At 40.8% G+C, this 20,136-nt stretch overlaps 1 protein-coding gene across 1 annotated transcript in view; it reads left to right on the top strand.

Annotated features, from left to right (window-relative positions):
- Positions 1–19,801, top strand: part of TRIM2 (tripartite motif containing 2) — a 45,045-nt gene extending 25,244 nt beyond the window's left edge. Inside the window, exons 3-12 of the mRNA XM_066632888.1 lie at positions 497–734; positions 2,617–2,768; positions 3,390–3,570; positions 4,554–5,277; positions 6,970–7,073; positions 8,970–9,026; positions 10,627–10,822; positions 14,069–14,139; positions 18,500–18,640; positions 19,117–19,801. Of these exons, the coding sequence (XP_066488985.1) occupies positions 497–734; positions 2,617–2,768; positions 3,390–3,570; positions 4,554–5,277; positions 6,970–7,073; positions 8,970–9,026; positions 10,627–10,822; positions 14,069–14,139; positions 18,500–18,640; positions 19,117–19,269 (2,017 nt within the window). The 3' untranslated portion in view covers positions 19,270–19,801. The remainder of the gene's footprint in view (positions 1–496; positions 735–2,616; positions 2,769–3,389; positions 3,571–4,553; positions 5,278–6,969; positions 7,074–8,969; positions 9,027–10,626; positions 10,823–14,068; positions 14,140–18,499; positions 18,641–19,116) is intronic.
- Positions 19,802–20,136: the final 335 nt, after the last annotated feature.

Consider the following 20,136-nt stretch of genomic DNA (forward strand, 5'->3'; position numbering starts at 1 on the left):
ATAGGGAGTGTAAGGAGGAGAAGCAGGGTAGGCATAGAAAAATGTCCCCACTAATCTGCTGCCTACAACAATAGTCTAAAGTGGCCTCACAGGTGGGCCAGCCCTGTTCTTTCTTTTCCCAGGTTTTAGTAATACTGTACATGCAAATGCATGCATACTCCATTGTTTTGACCAGAGATAACATTAGGCAGATCTTCAGATCTGTGATTGTCTTGTTTGGATGGTCTCCAGCTTTCTTTCTGTGTGGTTATTTAGGCAGATTGCCTTAGGATGTTTCAGTTATATGATTTCCTAATACTTCTGTTTAAGGGTACACTGTTCTCCTCTCTGATATATTGCAAAATGTGAAAACTTCAAATGCTGCTTATAATTACTCCTTTCTCCGATTAATAAATCATGCTGTGTAGAAGATGCTTTCCTACTGTTGTTTCTACTGTGTAGAAGATGTTTTCCTACTGTTTTGATAACAACCTCCCTTTTTTGTCCTCCTTATTAGGTGTCTACAGAATTACATTCCAGCCCATAGCTTAACCCTATCTTGCCCAGTGTGCCGCCAGACATCCATCCTGCCAGAAAAAGGGGTTTCTGCACTTCAGAACAACTTCTTCATCACCAACCTGATGGACGTCCTGCAGCGAACTCCAGACAATAGCATTGAAGAGTCCTCCATCTTGGAGACTGTAACGGCTGTTGCTGCAGGGAAGCCTCTCTCCTGCCCCAATCATGAAGGAAATGTAAGTGAAATGCGTTTCCATTGTGCATATCAATGGATGTTCCTTTTGTACAAAAAAATGACAATTTCTGTTGGATCAAGTGGACATCTACGATTAAACTGGGTACTATTTGCCTTGCAAACTGGTACTTTATAGATTGTTTATATGTGGAAACAGTTCTTTCATTAGTTTGATAGGTATTATTGAATTTCTGTTTCATGTTTAAATATGGATGCCATAATAAAGTGAGTGTATTCAGTTAAGCTTGCGTTTATTATCAGATTAACCATTGGGAACACAGTCGCATTTCCATTTTGCAGGCAGCTGTCTGCATTGAAATGACACACCATTAATCTGGATGGTATATGATGTGCCTTCTCTGTGCTTAAGCTCTGGTGTTAATATTTCATAATGTAGTATTTACTTATGGTATTTTCACTCTGCCTTTCTCCCTGAAAGGACTCAAGGCAGCTAACAAAAAACTAATGCAAAAATACAAGAGCACAAAATCACAATTAAAACACAAATCATACACTAAAACCCATAACAAGTAACATGCATTTTCTGCATTTATCTTACTGTAAAGGAAAGCAACTAGACAGAATTTGGAAGAGCTGAACAGTCTTTTGCTTTGTACTTCAAAAACACATTGGATTGGAAGGCTAAAAATCTGTCTTCTCCACTACCACTCCAGCAGAAGGAGTCCGCTTATACTATCTGTCCATACTATCCAGAACAAAATGTGTTACGAGTAGAAAGCAGGTGAACTTCCTCGTACTTGCCAAACAAATACTTCCAAAGCAAGCAAGCAAACTGAACCATCTGGTGCAGAGTTAAAACAGTGTTCCACATCCTTGGTCATTTAGTAGTCTGACATATGGGAGTATTCCTCTCTGACTCCAGGTCACACCCTGCAAGTTTCTGGATTAATGCATCAGCCAATAGCATCTCTCCAGTTACCTCTTTGGCATTAGGAAATGAAAAATCTGCATAAGTACATGTGCTAACAAGGGACCTGGGGAATAAATGGAGCATATGGTCTAAATTATTTCATTGTTCCACTTGAGCTGGTGGGTTGGCATTGCTGCAAGTACGTTGGTGAGCATGATGTTACATTCACAATGTGGCAGTGAAATGTGAACAATGTTGCCATAATTGCCTTGAATTATAGTAAGCTTTTTATAAAAAGTGGAACAGAATCAAGCAATTGGCATGTAGAAGCAAAGGTCTGTAAGCAAAGTCAGTTGTGAACAATTTGACTAACAGCACAATCCTAATCTGTGCTGGGCACAGTCAGACTGCAGTGGCCTGTGCTGTATCCTAAACAAATTAGTAGACTGCTGAAGGTCACATCGGGGATACTTTTACCCCATGTAACACCCCAGCCTGTGCTATGAGGCTGCTCCAGCTATTAAGCTGGTGCAAATCTGAGCAACCCACGCAGGGCTCTGAAGCCTGGAAGTGGGGGTTAGGATACAGTGTGTGCTGCTGCCACTGATCCCTCTCACTCCTGGGCCCAATCCTCAAGCATGCTGCTAGAATGCTTTTCGCAATTGCCACAAGGCAGTTTACACTGGTCATTCTGCCATTGGGAGAACTCAATATGATTGAGCTGCAAAATGACTACATTTGTTCGCTAAGAGCATACAGAAAATTATTTTGGTTACAGTTGGAAAATGTCAGTAAATATTGATAGTTTTAACAGAGCCAGACATTGAAATACATTGTAGTACACACAAAAAATCATTAGACTCCACCACTTCCTTCTGTCCCTTGAATTGTGGCAATGTTTGTATGATGTTTAAGGTCTGTATTAAAAGGAATTTAGTCTAATTTACAGGAGACAGTACATTTTAACAAGATACTGGTATTATAAGTATAATCTCTCTGTCTCTGTAACCAGTTGATGGAATTTTACTGCCAGTCTTGTGAGACAGCCATGTGCCAGGAATGTACAGAGGGAGAGCATGCAGAACATCCCACAGTACCTCTCAAGGATGTCGTAGAACAACACAAGGCTTCGCTTCAAGCACAGCTAGATGCTGTCAACAAAAGGTGTGAAATTTCTTCTTTAACACACACTCTTGGGTTCATAACAAACTGAAAACAAAACTGAAAGTAGTTTGTAATTTTAAAAAGTCTTTCTTTTTGACCCACTTGACCAAGGTGCTTGGGACATCATTGAACATTAGTTGGGAGATAGGAAATTCCAGTGTGTCAAGCTTCTGTCTCCTTATACTTCTCTATATTATCTGGGTTTGGGAAGTTCTCCTATTGTGCACCTCATCACAGTGTGTCTGCTAACATCCAAAAATAACCTTTAAAAATAATTGCATTGCATGAGTAGAGTTGTCTGTTCGGATGAGTCCAGAAATCTGAGATGTCTGAAACAGTTCCTGGTGATGTCACAAGACTGCCAATCCTTGAAAACTGGGGAGGGGGAATCATGATGGGACCCTACATTAAAGGGTGGGTTGTAACCCCAAAATGGCCAAGTGGAGACAAATGGCCAACATTTGCTTCCTGTATGCCTGAGGCAAAAAAGAAAAAAAAAGCTTGGAGAAACAGGAATTCCCCCCCCCCAAATAAACTGGGACTCATTTGCAAACCCCTCAGAAGGAAGAACCAAGTAAGAGCCTTTTGAACAATCACTCACTGTCATGTTTTTTCCAACAGACTTCCAGAGATAGATACTGCACTTCATTTCATATCTGAAATTATACATCAGCTCACAAACCAAAAGACCAGCATTGTTGATGAAATTCATTCCACTTTTGATGACCTCCAGAAGACTCTAAATGTCCGTAAAAGCGTGCTGCTTATGGAACTGGAAGTGAATTATGGCCTTAAGCATAAAGTAAGGCCCTTTTTCATGGCAATTCAGTACTATTGGTAATGTCACAAATGACATGATGTCTGAAATCTCATCTTCTTTAGCTGAGAAGCTGCGAAATTTCTATGTGCAACATAAGAACAGCTCAGAACTCTTTGATTGTACTCTTTCTGGATTCATGATGTGGAAGAGAGCCACTTGTGCTTCTGAACAGCTTCAGAAGTGTGACCATAATATTCCAATACAATAATTGTATTGGAAATTATTGTATTTCCAATACAATAATTGGAAAGAATATTTAAAATCAACCATTTTCTGTTGCATTCCTAGGAGTTTATATTTCTATATTAATGTAATAGAGAATGTAAATGATTGTCACAATTCATGGTGAATTTTTATGGTCTGGTTTTCTTAGGCATAGTGCTCTGAAGAAGCAGACAATAAAAACATAGATGTGACTGTTTGCAGTACTCTTGCTTTATTAGGTGAAGGTGATGATGATAATCCAGCTGTGGAAATACTGTTCTTTGTATTCTTAAGGCACATTAAAATTCAAAGAAGTTTTATTATTAGCATAGTAAAGCATCATGTTGAATATTTCTACTAACCTTCTTCAGGGAGGCTAAAGTGGGCTAAGTGCCATCTTTGATGCTGTCTCTAGCACTCAATATCATAAAGTGAAGTCAGGTCCGCAATGAGTAGCTCAGTTTGTTTATAGTGGGTCTTAAATTCAGTAGTTAATGACAAGACTTCTGAAATGGTTGCTCTTTTTTACACACACACACACACACACACACACACACACACACACACACACACACACACACACACACACACACACACACACACACCCCTACCTTACTAGTATTGTTAAAACTGAGCCCACCAGGATCAGCAACAATTCAAAGCCATCCCTAGACATTGCTGATGACAGAAATAGGTCTCTCGCTTGCTTTGTAGCTTGATCTTTGATGACACAGCCAGGGTATTTTTTACTTTCTACCCAGGTCCTGCAGACTCAGCTTGATACCCTACTGGAAGGACAGGAAAATATCAAGAGCTGCAGCAACTTTACAGCTCAAGCGCTCAACCATGGAACCGAAACTGAAGTCTTACTTGTGAAGAAGCAGATGAGTGATAAGCTGAACGAGCTGGCTGTCCGAGATTTCCCATTACAACCCCGTGAAAATGATCAACTAGACTTCATAGTGGAAACAGAAGGGCTGAAGAAGTCCATTCATAATCTTGGCACTATTTTAACCACAAATGCTGTTGCCTCAGAAACAGTGGCCACAGGCGAAGGGCTGAGACAGACTGTGATTGGACAGCCTATGTCTGTCACCATCACAACCAAGGACAAGGATGGAGAACTCTGTAAAACTGGGAATGCTTACCTCACTGCTGAGCTGAGCACACCTGATGGGAGTGTGGCAGATGGAGAAATACTTGACAATAAAAACGGCACTTATGAATTTTTATATACTGTCCAGAAAGAGGGGGACTTCACTCTCTCATTGAGACTCTATGATCAGCATATTAGGGGCAGCCCATTCAAACTGAAGGTGATCAGGTCTGCAGATGTATCCCCTACAACTGAAGGAGTCAAGAGGCGTGTTAAGTCTCCTGGCAGTGGCCATGTGAAGCAGAAGGCTGTGAAAAGGCCAGCTAGTATGTACAGTACTGGTAAAAGGAAAGAGAACCCCATTGAAGATGATCTGATCTTCAGAGTAGGTAAGGAATCTGTTGTCATGCAAATTGATATGACAATGTCTTATCAAAATATACCAACAGACCAGCCAATGGACCAGCAACCAGGGTGCCCCCAGAACACTCTTTCCAATTCAGAGACTGGACCAGAAAGTTTTATTTACAAAGCAAGTTTTATTTAATAACCAAAGTTCATACAACAAAAGGCTTTGCTCAGACAAGGTGAGTTTTCACAGGGAAAGATTTCACCCAAAACTGAAAACCTAATCCTGACTTGAATTCCTCTTAGTCCAAACTCCTTTCCAAAGGTCAGATAATTAACTTCAGCGAGCCAAGAAGGACACCAAGCTGACTTTCAACAGACCATTCTTATAGTCTACTAAGGCTAAAGCAATGTAACCCAGCTGCCCCTTATTCCTATAACAAACCAAGTTCCCTTAAAGGTAAAAAGATTCTTCTTAACCCTTCTCATCACTTCTTGTGACAGTTGTAAACATATCAGTTGCTGAAGGGACTAACACAATAAATGAGGAAGACCACATTAATCAATAGTTAATAATGCATCATTACTCTTGAAAGAGATATAGTTAATTAGTTTCCCAAAACAACTGTTATGTTTTTCAGTGCATTTATTGAAATGTGCTGGTGGTGGTTGATATCAGATTAGAATGATTTGTATCAAAAAGGCACTTGTTAACTAGTGAGGATTTTTGGGGTATTGCAAAGAGAGTGCTACAGGAAGCAACAAAGGATGAATGGCTGTCTGGAAGGGAGGGGGAAATAATTGTGTTAAAAAACAAAACCAAATTTCTTCTTATAGTTGGCACAATGAAAGGAGAACTCAAACTTTTTTCATTTGGCATTCCATTTAATCAGTGAACGATTAAATTGTTTTTCGAGTTCAAAAGTAAGATTGATCCCGTACCTGCCATGTAATGCCATGGGCTATCTGTGTGGGCAAAGAGGCACCTTTTAAGTGGTAGTTCTCCTGTGCTTCGCAGTGGGAGAGTAATTATCCCTATTCTTAGCACAGTGATTCCAGTGGTTGTTTATTGATGTCTGTCTTCTGATTATTTTTAGACAGCCCAATCCTATCCACACTTTCCTGGGAGTAAGCCCCATTGACTCTAATGGAACTTACTTCTGAGTAGTCATGCATAGGATTGGGCTGTGAGTTCTTTAGGGATGGAGAACTATCTTCTCATTCCTTCCGCTATGCAAACTGCTTTGATAATTTTTCTTGAAAAGAGATATATAAATATTCTGAATAACAGTGTTATTGGAATGAAACCTGGTGTGTACATTCAAGGCAATATTCTCTACTTTAAGTACAAACCCCATCCTAACCCGCCACTTTCATTTTCTATGGAGAAAAAAAAATGGTAAATATAGTGTGACATCTCTCTTGAAGACTGAGATGTCAGAATGAAATATAGTGTAGATTGTTACTAAATCATTTTGTTTGTCAAATTTGAAGACTAGCTCAATTGCTACACCCATTAGCAAAGTAGGAGGGGAATGCAAAATCGATTGTAATGTGAACCCCTTGCTCCCTTCCCTTTGCCCCAGACCTACCTTCCGCAGCAACAGTTGGGGTACAAAGAGGGTCCTTCTCCTCAGGACTAACAGGTTGGAGTGGAGGTTTTGTTGCAACCACTCCTTCATTTGTTTCTATCGGTATTGCTTAATTGTAGCTTTTGTTCAAATCCCCTTTAGGTACCAAAGGGAGAAACAAAGGAGAGTTTACAAATCTTCAGGGAGTAGCTGCATCTACAAATGGAAAAATATTAATAGCAGACAGCAATAACCAGTGTGTACAGGTACGATGACTTTTTCCTTTTGAATTGATAACTCCTTATGGAAATACGAAAGGCACCAGAATGCCAGATGCAAGGGAGGGCACCAGGTTGCAGGTCTCTTGTGTGCTCCCTGAGGCATTTAGTGGGCCACTGTGAGATACAGGAAGTTGGACTCAATGGGTCTTTGGCCTGATCCAGTGGGGCTGTTCTTATGATGCACTACTGATCAAACACGTAAACCTGCTCTGTGAAACACCAGGATTATTCTTGAAACACAATTCTTGTTTTAGGATCCATAGAAGATAATGCTGTGAAATGAATGACTCTTTCTGTCTTAAATATGATTATCCAGCAAATATATATATTTATTTACGTTTGCATCACACCACTCCTTGTATGCATTGGGTTTCCTGAGAGTCTACCACTTATGCACTAGCCAAACACATACAGGTTTAGATTCCAAAAGGAAGCTACAGGCACATTTTGAATTGCAATACTGGTAGACTATTTTGTATCTTGGGATGCACAGTCATCCTTCCATTTGACTTGAAAGAGTTTGAAGTTTCTGTGCATTCCAAAGGATCACACACAGATCTGCAGTGCTTTACTTAACAGTTGATGGGACCACTCTCAAAACTGCCTGCAATGTGTTTTGCTGCCACCATTTCTTCCTTTCCTCTACCTGGAGGCCTGGGGGGGGGGGAATGCATTCACCATGGAGCAGGTGGAATGAAGAGGCAGCAATCAGCACTCCATTTCAGGACAGAGATTGATTTGTGTTGCTGATCAGGCTCCTAGGGGCTTCCTCCACAACAGGGAATCTGCCTCCAGTCTCCATTACAGTGTCTTTCCTCACTGAAAAGACACTGTACTCACTCCAGTTGGATTCACTCCCAAGTAAACAGTTCAGGGTCTTGGGGTTGGGTTGAAAGGGGAAGGTGGCAATTGGTCTCAAGATCTTCTATAACTCAGTCCTGCTCACAGTAGGCTGCAAGTTGGGTTGTGATTGGCTCTATCCTGTCCCCATTCATCTGATTGGGAGTCTGAGGTTGATTGCCCCTGGTTCCTCTATTGTACCTTAATTGCTGGGTAATGCACCAGCACTGAGGAGCTTAGTCAGCTTCTCATTCATTCAAAAATATCTTTTAGCCTCTTAAATGATACCATGCCTAATTCTCCATAGTCCTTGGTCCACCTTTTCTCCCAGAGTCTGCTAGTGTGGAACCAATACTTAGTTTTCCCTTCCTTCCACAGATTTAACTGTTGTAGTCTTACCCAGGTCATTTTGTTCCACCAAACTCATTGGGATTGAGAGATACTTTCACATGTTGGATGGGATGTGAGGCGGTGTGCCTGATGTCCTATGTGTATATGGGAATTTTTTTAGTTACCCCACTCTGATGATGGCTTACCTGTGCCTCCCGAAAGGTTGAGGTCCTTTGGAACATCGCTCCATGAGGCACAAGGGGCTCCCAACTGTCGTACTTTTTTCCAGCCAAATACAAAATGTCTTGTGTGTATTTCTGTGAAAATGTGATGCACACAAATGGCAAGGATGTGTTTCAACCCTGTATATCCCAGAGGTGTATCCAGGAGTGTATGCTGCTAGGTGTTCCTGCTAATGCCATGCAGCACATACAAATCAGCCTGTTCTTCTGCCCACGCATATCAGCTTCTTCAGCCCAACCAAGGTCTCATTGACCCAATACTTGTGAATGCCTTCTTCTTCTATGAATTCCTGCTCTGTGCAGAAATAATGGTTTCCCCCGTGTTAGGGATGAGAAGGGGCAACGTGGGTGCATGCAGAGTTCAGCATATGCTTTGTATCCTTGTCAATGCTGCTCCACGTCTCTTTCATGAGAGAGTCTTGATTTTTATATGAAAGTTACTCTTTTTTAAAAATACATTTTATCATAGATATTTTCCACTGATGGCCAATTCAAGAGTCGTCGTCTATCCGTGGAAGATCTCCTGGCCAGTTACAGCGGCCAACGGAGGGAGTGGCTGTGACATCCTTGTGGTGATATCATCATTGACTACATAATAGTGGTTAGCATATTCTCCTCTGATGGAAAATTAAGGTATGTTTCAAGTACAAATGCGAAATAAGAAACATCTGTTTTCTGAGTTCATGTAGAACCTTCTTTACATAGGAATAGGAAATGCCCTAAAGCAGTGCTTCTCAAACTTTTAGCACCAGGACCCACTTTTAGAATGAGAATCTATCAGGACCCACCGGAAGTGATGTCATGACCAGAAGTGACATATTAAGCAGGAAAAATTTTAACAATCGTAGGCGCTAATCCTAACCCCTTATGTCAATACTTTTCAGCACTGACATAAGGGAAATGCAGCTCTGAGGTAAGGGAACAAACATTCCCTTACTTTGAGGAGGCCTCCATGAGTGACACCCAACTGCAGGATGCAGCACACGTCCCATTGGCACAGCTATGCCAGTGCTGGAAAGCACTGACAATAAGGGGTTAGGATTGTGCCCCTAGGCTGTAATCCTACCCACAGTTACCTACCCAGAGTAAGTCCAGTTGACTATCATTTGTTAAAAGCATATACATAGTAGCCTGTTAAGATGTGACAGATTTCAAACATATCACCAAATGCAGTACAATCATGTTCTAATACATTCTAATACAATATAAATAAGAATCACCTGAACTGAAGGGACCCACTTGAATTTGGTCTCCAACCCACAGTTTGAAAGCACAAAGAGATCCCTAAAAGAGAGAATTTGGATTTAGTGTTTAATTCATTTGTAGTTATTTAATCCTAATATTAAATAACTATAAGTAAATATTAAATAATAAGACTCCATGTTAATTTCTCCAGCCCCTGATACTGCATTGGTCGCTGGATCTGATTTAGTGGTACCAATTCAGGGAACAGAAAGACACTTTGCTGCTGCTGCTTCTGCTTCTCCCAACATTGCCCAGTAAACCACAGAGAGAGAGAGAGAGAGAGAGAGAGAGAGAGAGAGAGAGAGAGATCTATCATGCAGTTGCTTTTATGCATGACAAGCACAGCATACCCTCTTCCTTTCCAAGCCAGCTCCTTTGAAATTTCCCAGCTGCATCCGGGGAGGGGGAATTTTAAAAGTGCTACCAAGGAAAGAACATTCCCCTGTCACGCCTTTTCAGCATCTCCCAGAATATCTCTGTGGCTTCTTGGTCATGGCCAAACCCCTCAGAGGCCCCCTTCCTTGGTCGTGGCAGCAATGGTGGCAGCCACAGTGCAGGTCTGCCAGGCCTTGGGCCTTTACAGCGATGCAAGTCAGGAGTGCATGCATCGTGAGGCCCTGGCCTAAAGCCAGGCCTGGTCAAAGAAAACTCTTCCAGGAGTCTTCTGAATGAAGCACCTTTGCTGTCCAGTGTCTGGGAGCTCTTGCCCATTTCCACTACATCTTAGAAGTATCTACTTATATGAACTTTTAATGGTAATTAGGCATATTTACCATGAAAATTTTTTTCAGTGCTTGTTGTGCATGCTAACAATTTATATCAAGAAATGTCTGAATTTATATTTGTCAGAAGAAAACTTGAATTATTTTTTTGTTCCATAGACAAAAATTCCCCGAACCAAAAAACAAACAAACCGCCAAAAGGTTCACTGCAAACGCAACGCACACTCATTGCTAAGTGACCAACAAGGCATGCTGTGTGATTCATCTTCCCAGCCAAATGCGGAAAATCAGCCGAAGGCAAACAATGGACAGACACAAGCAACAGAGGCAATGAGAGACAGCAAAGTTTTATCAGGTTGTCAAGGTTGATTGCCATCCTTTTTGTGTTTCTATGACAGCACAAAGAAAATCCTTAAATATTTTGGGGGTGACATATGATATTAAAAGGTACTTCACATGGTAATAAGAAATAGATGACTGAACTGTGTCTTGCATATTTTTTCCATGGTTGTACACTGAATGAATATCACATTTCATGATATTTCAAAGTAGCAGTTGATATGAAATCGCATTCCAATGCTTTCTGCTGTCTTTTCCATTTCCTATTTAACACAATGCTGTTATTCATCTTGCAGTTAATGTTTAAGCAGTGAACATAAATTCTGGGCCAGAAATTGTGTAGGCCTCTTGATTAGAAACTGCCATGTGCCTGGAAAGGGTCAGTGATCCAAGGAAGATAGGTCATACTCGATTTTCATAACTGTGCACAATACCACAAACTTCATTTTATTCTTCCAAACTGCAGATGCTAATCAGTGCTTGCTATTTTTTTTTTAACAGAGGTTGGGTTTCTGTTTACACATAAGAAAAATAAAAACAAATAGTGTAATTGAATTGCCTTGCAAAATCAGGCAGAAGTTGCACAAACAGTTACTAGTGGAATACAATGAGTTTAGGAGAGAAACTATTCTGTCAGTTTCACATCTTACACAAAGTACCTTTCTTTTTTTCCCTTCCATGTACATTTAAGGCAAAATTAGCCTAAAATTACTACCAAACAGATGCATGCGTACTTTTATAAAGGTCAAAATTGGCCCACTCGCACAGAGAGTGAGAGTGGAGAGTTAAAGAGTCTGTGGGGGAAAAGATACAGAGTCGTTGGAAGGGAAAGCAAGTTTGAACTTAACCTTTTGCCCACTGTTGTTTTTAAACAACCTCTATCCATCCACCCTTCTTCTGCCCCCACTTACTACCTTTCTAGGCTGATTTTGACTTTTATAAAACTGTAGTGGAAAATGTATGAAATTCCATGGAATGTGTGATTTGAGCCTCAGTTTGCATACCTGATTATACATGCACTTTAGCATGGATAAACTTTTTTAAAAATTACTTTTCAAATGTCCTTTGCCTAAATAAATCTGTAAGTAGTAAGATCCAGTGTAGAATATCAAGGCTGCAGTCTTAAACACTCTTTCCTGAAAGTAAGCATCACTGAATACAGTGGGACTTACTTTATAGTATAAATACGTAGTATAGTATAGGATTGTAAGCATTGTAGTAAAAACACCCAAGTATCTTTCTGTGTTCAGCAAAATGAGGACATCTGTTTGGCAGTCATTTTAAGGAAGATCCAGAATTGACTGGCTAATGCCTTTTATTTGACCAGCAGTGTGAGTCAGGCTTTCTTTTTTCTTGTTCGTTTTCACGCAACCAGCACTTCAGGCCAAGCAAGGGTATGGTGTAACAGCTGAGTGAATCTGTTTTGTGAGATTGTCTTGGCTGCCAAACTACCATGCAACTTGACAGGGGCTGGTATTGTTGGGCAGCTGCCCAGCCTCCTCTGAAGGACTTGCAGCTGATCTTAAAGACCACTTCCATAAGCATAGACCTCAGGCAGTGATTGCACCCTGACACTAACTGCTGAATCACTCTGTGATCACCTCTCTCTCTCTCTCTCTCTCTCTCCCCCCCATGCACTGAGGCAAAGTCCACTCTGAATCTTTGGGGGGGGGGTGGGCATTCAATCCATATAGGAGGGAGCCCATCAAGAGCAGTTTGCCAAGGGGTCCCCTAAAGGGGTCCCCTGTAAATTGCACCCATTTGCCTTGCAATTTTATGGTTTTTAAAAAGCATGTCTACAACTTATAAACAAAATAAAAACTCCTACAAAAGCATTCTAGAAAATGACATACTCCTGTGATTGGCCTACTGCTTAATTTCTTAAAACCTTGTTGAGCATATAGTATAAGAATAAATCCTTTGATTCTTACAGTCTGCAAAATCCCATGTAAGCATAAAAGAACTGGCAGCTCATTTGCACATGTTAAATGCTTTTTATATAGTCTGTTGTTTCACACTGGAGTTATGGTAAAAATGAACATATTCATGGAGAAAGCCTGTCAAAATGGTTTAAATCTGGCCAGGTAGCAACTTTTTCATAATTGTGTATTGGAGTAAAAAGCCTTCATGATCAATATGCATCTCATAAACTTCTGACACTGTTTCTCCATTGCAAAGTTGGAAGATCATGTGGAGAAAGGAGAAAGATTTGCAGCAGGGAAACCATGATTGTGTCTACACAATTCCCCTACTTCTTGTTTTTCATTATGCCAGCATTTCCCAAATGGTGGGTCACGATCCGACTTGTGGTGGGTCGCAACCCAGTGCCTGCTGTTGTACTATTAACCCCTGCTAATTGGATAAGAGGCACTTTTCAAGTGGGTGCTCCTTTTTTTTAGCAGGGGGAGAGTAACTGGCCCACCTCACCCCAGCACCGTCTGTTCTAGTGGCTGTCTGCTGGTATTCATTTTGCATCTTTTTAGATTGTGAGCCCTTTTGGGACAGGGAGCCATTTAGTTATTTGATTTTTCTCTGTAAACCGCTTTGTGAACTCTTAGTTGAAAAGTGGTATATAAATACTGTTAATAAAGTTAATTAATAATACTGCAGAGCATTACTGGGAGCCAGAGAAGGCGACTTCCAGGTAACGCTGGGCCTATGACCCACTTCATTAACCTCAGCAGACCCCAGAATGCCTTTCAGTTTGCTTCTGCAAGGCATTCTGGGGCTCATGGGGGCCACTGGAGTGGGTCTTGAGCCCAGCACAGCCTAGGAATTCCTAGTAGCTCCCAGTAATACTTTGCCATGTGACAGCAAGCATTGGGTTGCGACCCAGCACAGGAGATGAAGTGGGTTGTGGTGGGCCAACGTTTGGAAACTGCTGCACTATGCCATATCACAAAGTAATTTTGAAATTCCCCTTGAGTTCAAAGACAGTTTGCCCATGCACCTTGAGAGCTGCTGTTGAAGTCCACAGCCTCCATGCACTTCTTTGGATCTAGGCCCATATTTTGTAAAGATCTCATCAGACTTATAAACAAAAAAACCCCACACTCTTATCAAGGTAAGTGAAGCACATCTGGCAGGAACGAAAATATTTTTACTTTGAAAATGGAATGAAATGTTTTATTGGTTTGAGATTGTTTCAAACATGGAACAAATAACACATCTGTTCTGTGTTTGGGTAGAGTGATGTCATGATTGAACTCGCCTTTTTCCCTTCCTGGACTGATCCTTACTGATTTCCTCCTGTTTGTTACAGGCCCTCATTTTGCAGCTGTGAACCACAATAATGAAATTATTATTACAGATTTTCACAACCACTCTGTCAAGGTATGAGGCTATATGTCCTTGAGGCAGTTGTATTACAATGCATAGAAGTTATTCCAAAATTTAATTAAATATGCATGTTCTGATAAGCATGTGAATTAACTCCTTGGGATAAATTCTATACATATCTAGTCAGAAGCAAGTCCCACTGTGTTCAATGGGACTTACTCCTAGGAAAGTGTGTATAGGATTGTTTAATTTAGGGGTAGTGAAATAATTTGATATGATTATTTAAACTAGACAAATCAAAATGTAAGTATATATTTTCCTTAGCATGGTTCATGAAACACAATGTTATCCTAAAAATGGATAAAAATCCCCACCACAGGATGCAGTGCATGGCCCATTGGCGCAGTTCCACCAGCACTGGAAAACTGGATAGGATTGGGGGCTGTGACAGGCATTTTATACACAGGGAGCTGCAGTTGCTAGATGTTAAATATGTTCATGTGAACATGACCTGATATACAAGACTTAAGTAGTATAAGCATCTGGTATGCTTGCTTTTTTCTGTGAAGTATTATCATTACACAGTGCCACCCATGTGCACGGTGCTTTACAATAAAAGAGAAAAGAGATCTATATCCTGAGGAGTTCACAATCTAAGGCACAAGGAATCAGTGGCATACGAAGAGGGTGGCTGGGGGGCCCCAGCCCTAGGTGGACTACAGGGGGGTGTCCAAAAGGCCACCCCAAGATTGTGGTAGGGTAACACTGGCTGTAACCACAATTTGGCTAGCACTGGCTGCAGCTGCCCACAAGAAAAGCATGTTTATTATGTTTATATAGATTAAGTTGCAAAGTTACATATACATACGCAAATTGAAGTATACAGACTTACAAAGTTTATATATATATATATATATATATATATATATATATATATATATATATATATATATATATGTGTGTGTGTGTGTATGTATTATATATACAGAGTTCAATTAAAAATGTTCACTGTTTGCACTTCTTCTCTGGCCATGCTTATTATTAATTTCATGATTATTACGGAAAATAATTTTGTTGAAGGGGGTGTGCAAAAAATTTCTGGGCCCTGGGTGTCCAATGACCTTGGTACGCCACTGCAAGGGAGGCAACAAAGGAAGGGGAGGGGAATTATAGCACTCATAAAGCTGCGGTCCAGATTGGACCCATAGAGGAGTAGGGTTAAAGCCCCTCCCACCAGTACCACTGTAGTCCTAATCCAAATGATCCCTGCTTATATGTGCTATTTAAAGGAGAAGTGCACTCAGGCCAGTGACACAATTAAATTCACATGTACTTTCACCCTGATGTTTGCTATAATTGTCACCAAGTGAGTGACAATTATACATTTTACAAATCTGCATGCAGCAGTGAGTGTGCAAGGTTACTTGATGCTAATGACCAGTTTGGAGCTGTGTACTTTCCTTTGTAGCCTTCTGGAATTAGGCAGGAAATAACTGCTCCAGTGGTTTAGATTACAATGAAGAAAGCAAGACCAATGAAGGGGCCATAAAATGCATTGTTGGAATAGTTTAACAGTGGGAGGGCCTACTATTTTGTTAAATATACAGTACACCCTGTAGCAGTGTTGAGCAATGCAGGATTTCCTAATAACTACAGAGATGTTTAGATTAATGGCTGGAGTCCAAGAAATGATACACATTTCTAACTGCATTTAGGGTTTGTTTTTTGTTTTGTTTTTTGTCTTTTTCTGGCTGTAAATCAAAAAGGAGGTATTGTTGTTTTACTAGTAGAACTGAAGGATGCTAAACTTCTGACTACAGCATTTAGTACATGGGTTTTAAAGCATGCCTAACTGTAGTCCGGATTGTAGTCTATGTTGTTCATTTCCTAGTTGCATATAAGAGGAAAACTATTTGTCCTTCTTTAATTGCTGTTTTCTTCTGGTACATGTTAGCTCATACATCAGTTATCAAACTTTAATTGACCTGTGATATTATAGATATAAATGACTTTCATCTTGAACTGTAGGGCGCAATCCTAACTAACTTTCCAGCACTGACTTAGCCGCAATACAGCCCCCAAGGTAAGGCAACAAACATGTCCTTAGCTTGAGGAGGCCCCAGACTACCTCTCCACTGCAGGATGCAGTACACTGCACATTGGCCCAGCTATGTCAGTGCTGGAAAGTTGGTTCAGATCATACCCTTAGAGCACAATCCTAACCAGGTCTACTCAGAAGTAAGTCCTATTTTGTGCAATGGGGCTTACTCTCAGGAAAGTGTGGTTAGGATTGCAGCCCTTGTCTCACAAAAATGATACCACTTGCCATTTTTATGGAACAGGTGACTGTCAACCAAACTACATGTCATGCTTGGCAGTTGTGTGCTTATTTGCTTGTTTCCCCAAATAACAGCTGCAGGAAGGCTGATTTTGATCAGAACCATGGTTTGGAATTTGCCCCATAACAGTCCTGATCTGAATTGGTCTCCTTAGTGCCTGCTATCTTCTTGAGGAAGGAAGCTTGTGCCTTTTTAAAACATGTCATTTTGCCTTATGTATCTTATCCAAAATATGGCTTAATGTAAGTGTGCAAAGAAATTCAATGTGTTTTTCTTAATATTCCTATATAATGTTAATAGAAAATGTTTAACTGTGCTATGAAGTTGTAATGAAACACACCTTTCACATTTGCCTAAAGTTTTATGACTTTTAGGGCACAAACCTGCCTTTTACTTGGGCAGCACAAGTCCCTTGTGCTGACCGGAAAGTTTGGCAAAAGTGCTATAAGGCACTTTTGCACCATTTTCTGGGGAGATAGGTTGGTGCATGGATGTGTGCTGGCCTCCCTGTGCTGACACGGGCCCTGGAGGACGGGTGAGTTGCGTTGGCTGACACTGGGGTCCGGGGGAGTCTTGGGGAGTGCAGGGAGAAGGCGGGAGGGAGGTGTTTGGGGGCTGGGGAAAGGTGGGCAGCAAGCATTCCCAGAGGCAGGTGGGTGGGGAGTGGGAGGTGAGGCCAGAATCCAGCAATTATGCCGGATTCTGACCCCTTTCCCAGGAGGCCCAGGGTAGTCCCGGGCTGCTTGGATTTGTGCCACCTCATTAGGTGGCACAGATCTGGGTAGATACATTGGGGCCGCAGCAGTGCGACATGGGTAAGGGGAAAGGCTTCTCCTTGCCTTGGGCTGTGCTGCTTTTGGCCCCAAACTTGCGCTGGATGCAGTGTAGGCCCACTGGCCTGTTTGCTTCCATTGCAAGTTAGGATTGCGTCCTTAGAAAAGCAAACTAATCTCATTTAAGGTTCCTGAGAGTTTTCTATTCATGCTGCTATAGATGGGGGGGGGGATTTACGGAAATGGCATCTGAAAAGTTTCATGTGCAGAAACATGCATGTGATGGGAAAGCTGTGCTAGAGAACAGGATAATATTCAGAAATGGGCAGAGCAAAATCTCATTTTAATTATAAAATAGCTTGTACCCTATGATTTAGACCCCAATCTTATTGGGGTCTTGCAGTGCCAGAACTAGCATTCCAGCAGTGCAAAGTCCTTTTGTGGTGGTGCAAAAGCTGAGCTACTATCATGTGCTGCCAGGTAAATGGTGAAAGGCCAAGTGCACATACTAGGGGCTCCAGGAGGCTTCACATGCACTGGTACATTGGTCAGTTGCGGATCTCCCGTTATATTCTGTGGGGCAAATGCCCAGGCTCAAGGCTGTAGGACTATGCGGAAGCCTCTCTGGAGCTCTCAATGGGATTGGAAACTGCTTCTGGTTTCCCGAAAGCACAGTTTATAGCATCAGGGAACCTCAGAGAGGCTTCCCCAATGCAGCAGTGGTTGTTTGAAAACCACTAATATTGGTCCCCAATGCAATCAGTCCAGCAAAATAAAATTTTTGATGCAAAGAATAGATTGAGGGTCGAATCCTGTTCAACTTTCCAGCACTGATGCAGCTGTGCCAATGGGGCATGTGCTGTATCCTGTGAGGGAGGGGCAATCACAGAGGCCTTCTCAAGGTAAGGGAACCTCAGAGCTGCATTGGTACTGGAAAGTTGAATAGGATTGGGCCCTGAGATAGCATATTTTTTATGCATCATTATACTCTGCCATTAAGCCACAAGCTCTTTTCTCAAGAGGTTACATTGTTAACAATTTCTTTTTCTCTGTTTTGCCTATGAAACTGAATGTCTGTTAGTCCCAAGGATTGATTTATGTCTCTGACAGCACAGTCCTAAATATGCCTACTCAGAAGTAAGTTCTCTTGAATTCAGTGGGACTTATTCTGAGGTAAATGTGCATAAGACTGCAGTCTGAAGATAACAGTTATACAGTATGTATTCTTGTCTTAGAATCTTAATTTTCATTCAGTAGGTACTATATGATGTGACTTGATTTTTTTTTTAATATTTCATGCAGGTATTTAACCAGGAAGGTGAATTCATGTTGAAGTTTGGATCCAACGGAGAAGGAAACGGGCAGTTCAATGCACCAACAGGAGTAGCTGTAGATTCTAATGGAAATATTATTGTAGCAGATTGGGGAAACAGTCGAATACAGGTAAGGCAAATCTTTCAGGTCACTAGATCTTATGATGTATGTTGCTTAGATAGTTTTCTTAAGGAAAAGACATGACTTCCTGACTTCAAAATGTTCCTGTGTGTTCAAAATGTTCCTCTAGAGAGAGCATATCTGTGACTGATGGAGTAACTGTGTAGTCTGTGAACTCTTCTGAAACAGCTAACAGCCAAGCAAAACAATTATCCAAACTGGGTTGATGATATGGCATAAAATTATTTTTAAAAATAAAAAACTTTAAAAAAGTGTCGTATAGACAGTCTGTTTGCCAAACACAGCAAAATCTTTGCATCGTTTTTAGTTGAGAATCTTCCTCTGCTTTCTTTGTTACTTCAGAAAATCTCTCCTTGTTGAAAAGCACTTCCAGCAGTATGATCCAATGCATTTTTAAGTAAGTCCCAAAGAGTTCATGTTTTCTTTCATTTGACTGACCTGTATTCTCTTTATCCTTTTCACAGGTTTTTGATGGAAGTGGATCCTTCTTATCCTATATAAATACATCTGCTGATCCACTATATGGTCCTCAAGGCTTGGCCCTAACTTCAGATGGCCACGTTGTAGTTGCAGACTCTGGCAATCACTGCTTCAAAGTCTATCGATACTTACAGTAACAAATGGAGCTGGATCCTGCTTAAGGAGTTACTAAGTCCCTGAGAGCCAATGTAGATCTCTTTGCAGTAGGATGTCTACTTCTTAAAATATTTCAATTTTAATACTGAAGGAGTCTCCAGTTTTATGTTTTATTTCCAAACCTACCTTGTTTACATAGGACATGCACCTCATATGTTCCGCACTGAACTCTACGTAAGGATTAAAATAAGACCCTATTTTTTTCCTGAATTCGCAAAGACAGTGGATACTAGACATGTGGCTTGTAGATCAGGCATTTATGTAATTGACTAATTTTTGTGAGGCAGGGGAAGGATTTAAAAAGTGACATGATTTAAAGGGGTTTATTTAACATGTGAATGGGAGTGCTTGTTTAAAGCTTCCAAATTTGGAAAATGTTACTAGTAAGCATTATTTTACCCAGCAGGAAGTCTGGGAGTCTTCTAGATCACATTGTAATAGTAGATATTAAACTTGTAACATTCTTCAGTCTTTGTAACTGTATAAGTAGTTTCTTTTAGTAATAAGGAAATATGGCTATCAAAACCCTACCTGTACTAGCTGTCAGACCTAACACATCTTAAATTTTAGCACTGAATCAATGCAAATTCCCTGTCCTGTGTGGGATTGATGACATGTTTATCAACTTTCCTACTACTTAGTGTGGTGTTAGACTTTTCCAGAAACCTGATATGTTTAAAGTTCTGGAAATAAGCTCCTTTAGGAATTGCTGACACTTTTAGAATCAGGCTCCTACTAACATCAGATGAATTCACTAGCTAGAAAACTAGATGACCATTTTGTCAGCTCAACTTTCACCACCAATATTTGTGCTTCATGCATGTTCTCACTATGAACGGATGAAAGCA

This window comes from Tiliqua scincoides, chromosome 6, assembly GCF_035046505.1.
Source record: "Tiliqua scincoides isolate rTilSci1 chromosome 6, rTilSci1.hap2, whole genome shotgun sequence".
NCBI classification, from domain to species: Eukaryota; Metazoa; Chordata; class Lepidosauria; order Squamata; family Scincidae; genus Tiliqua; species Tiliqua scincoides.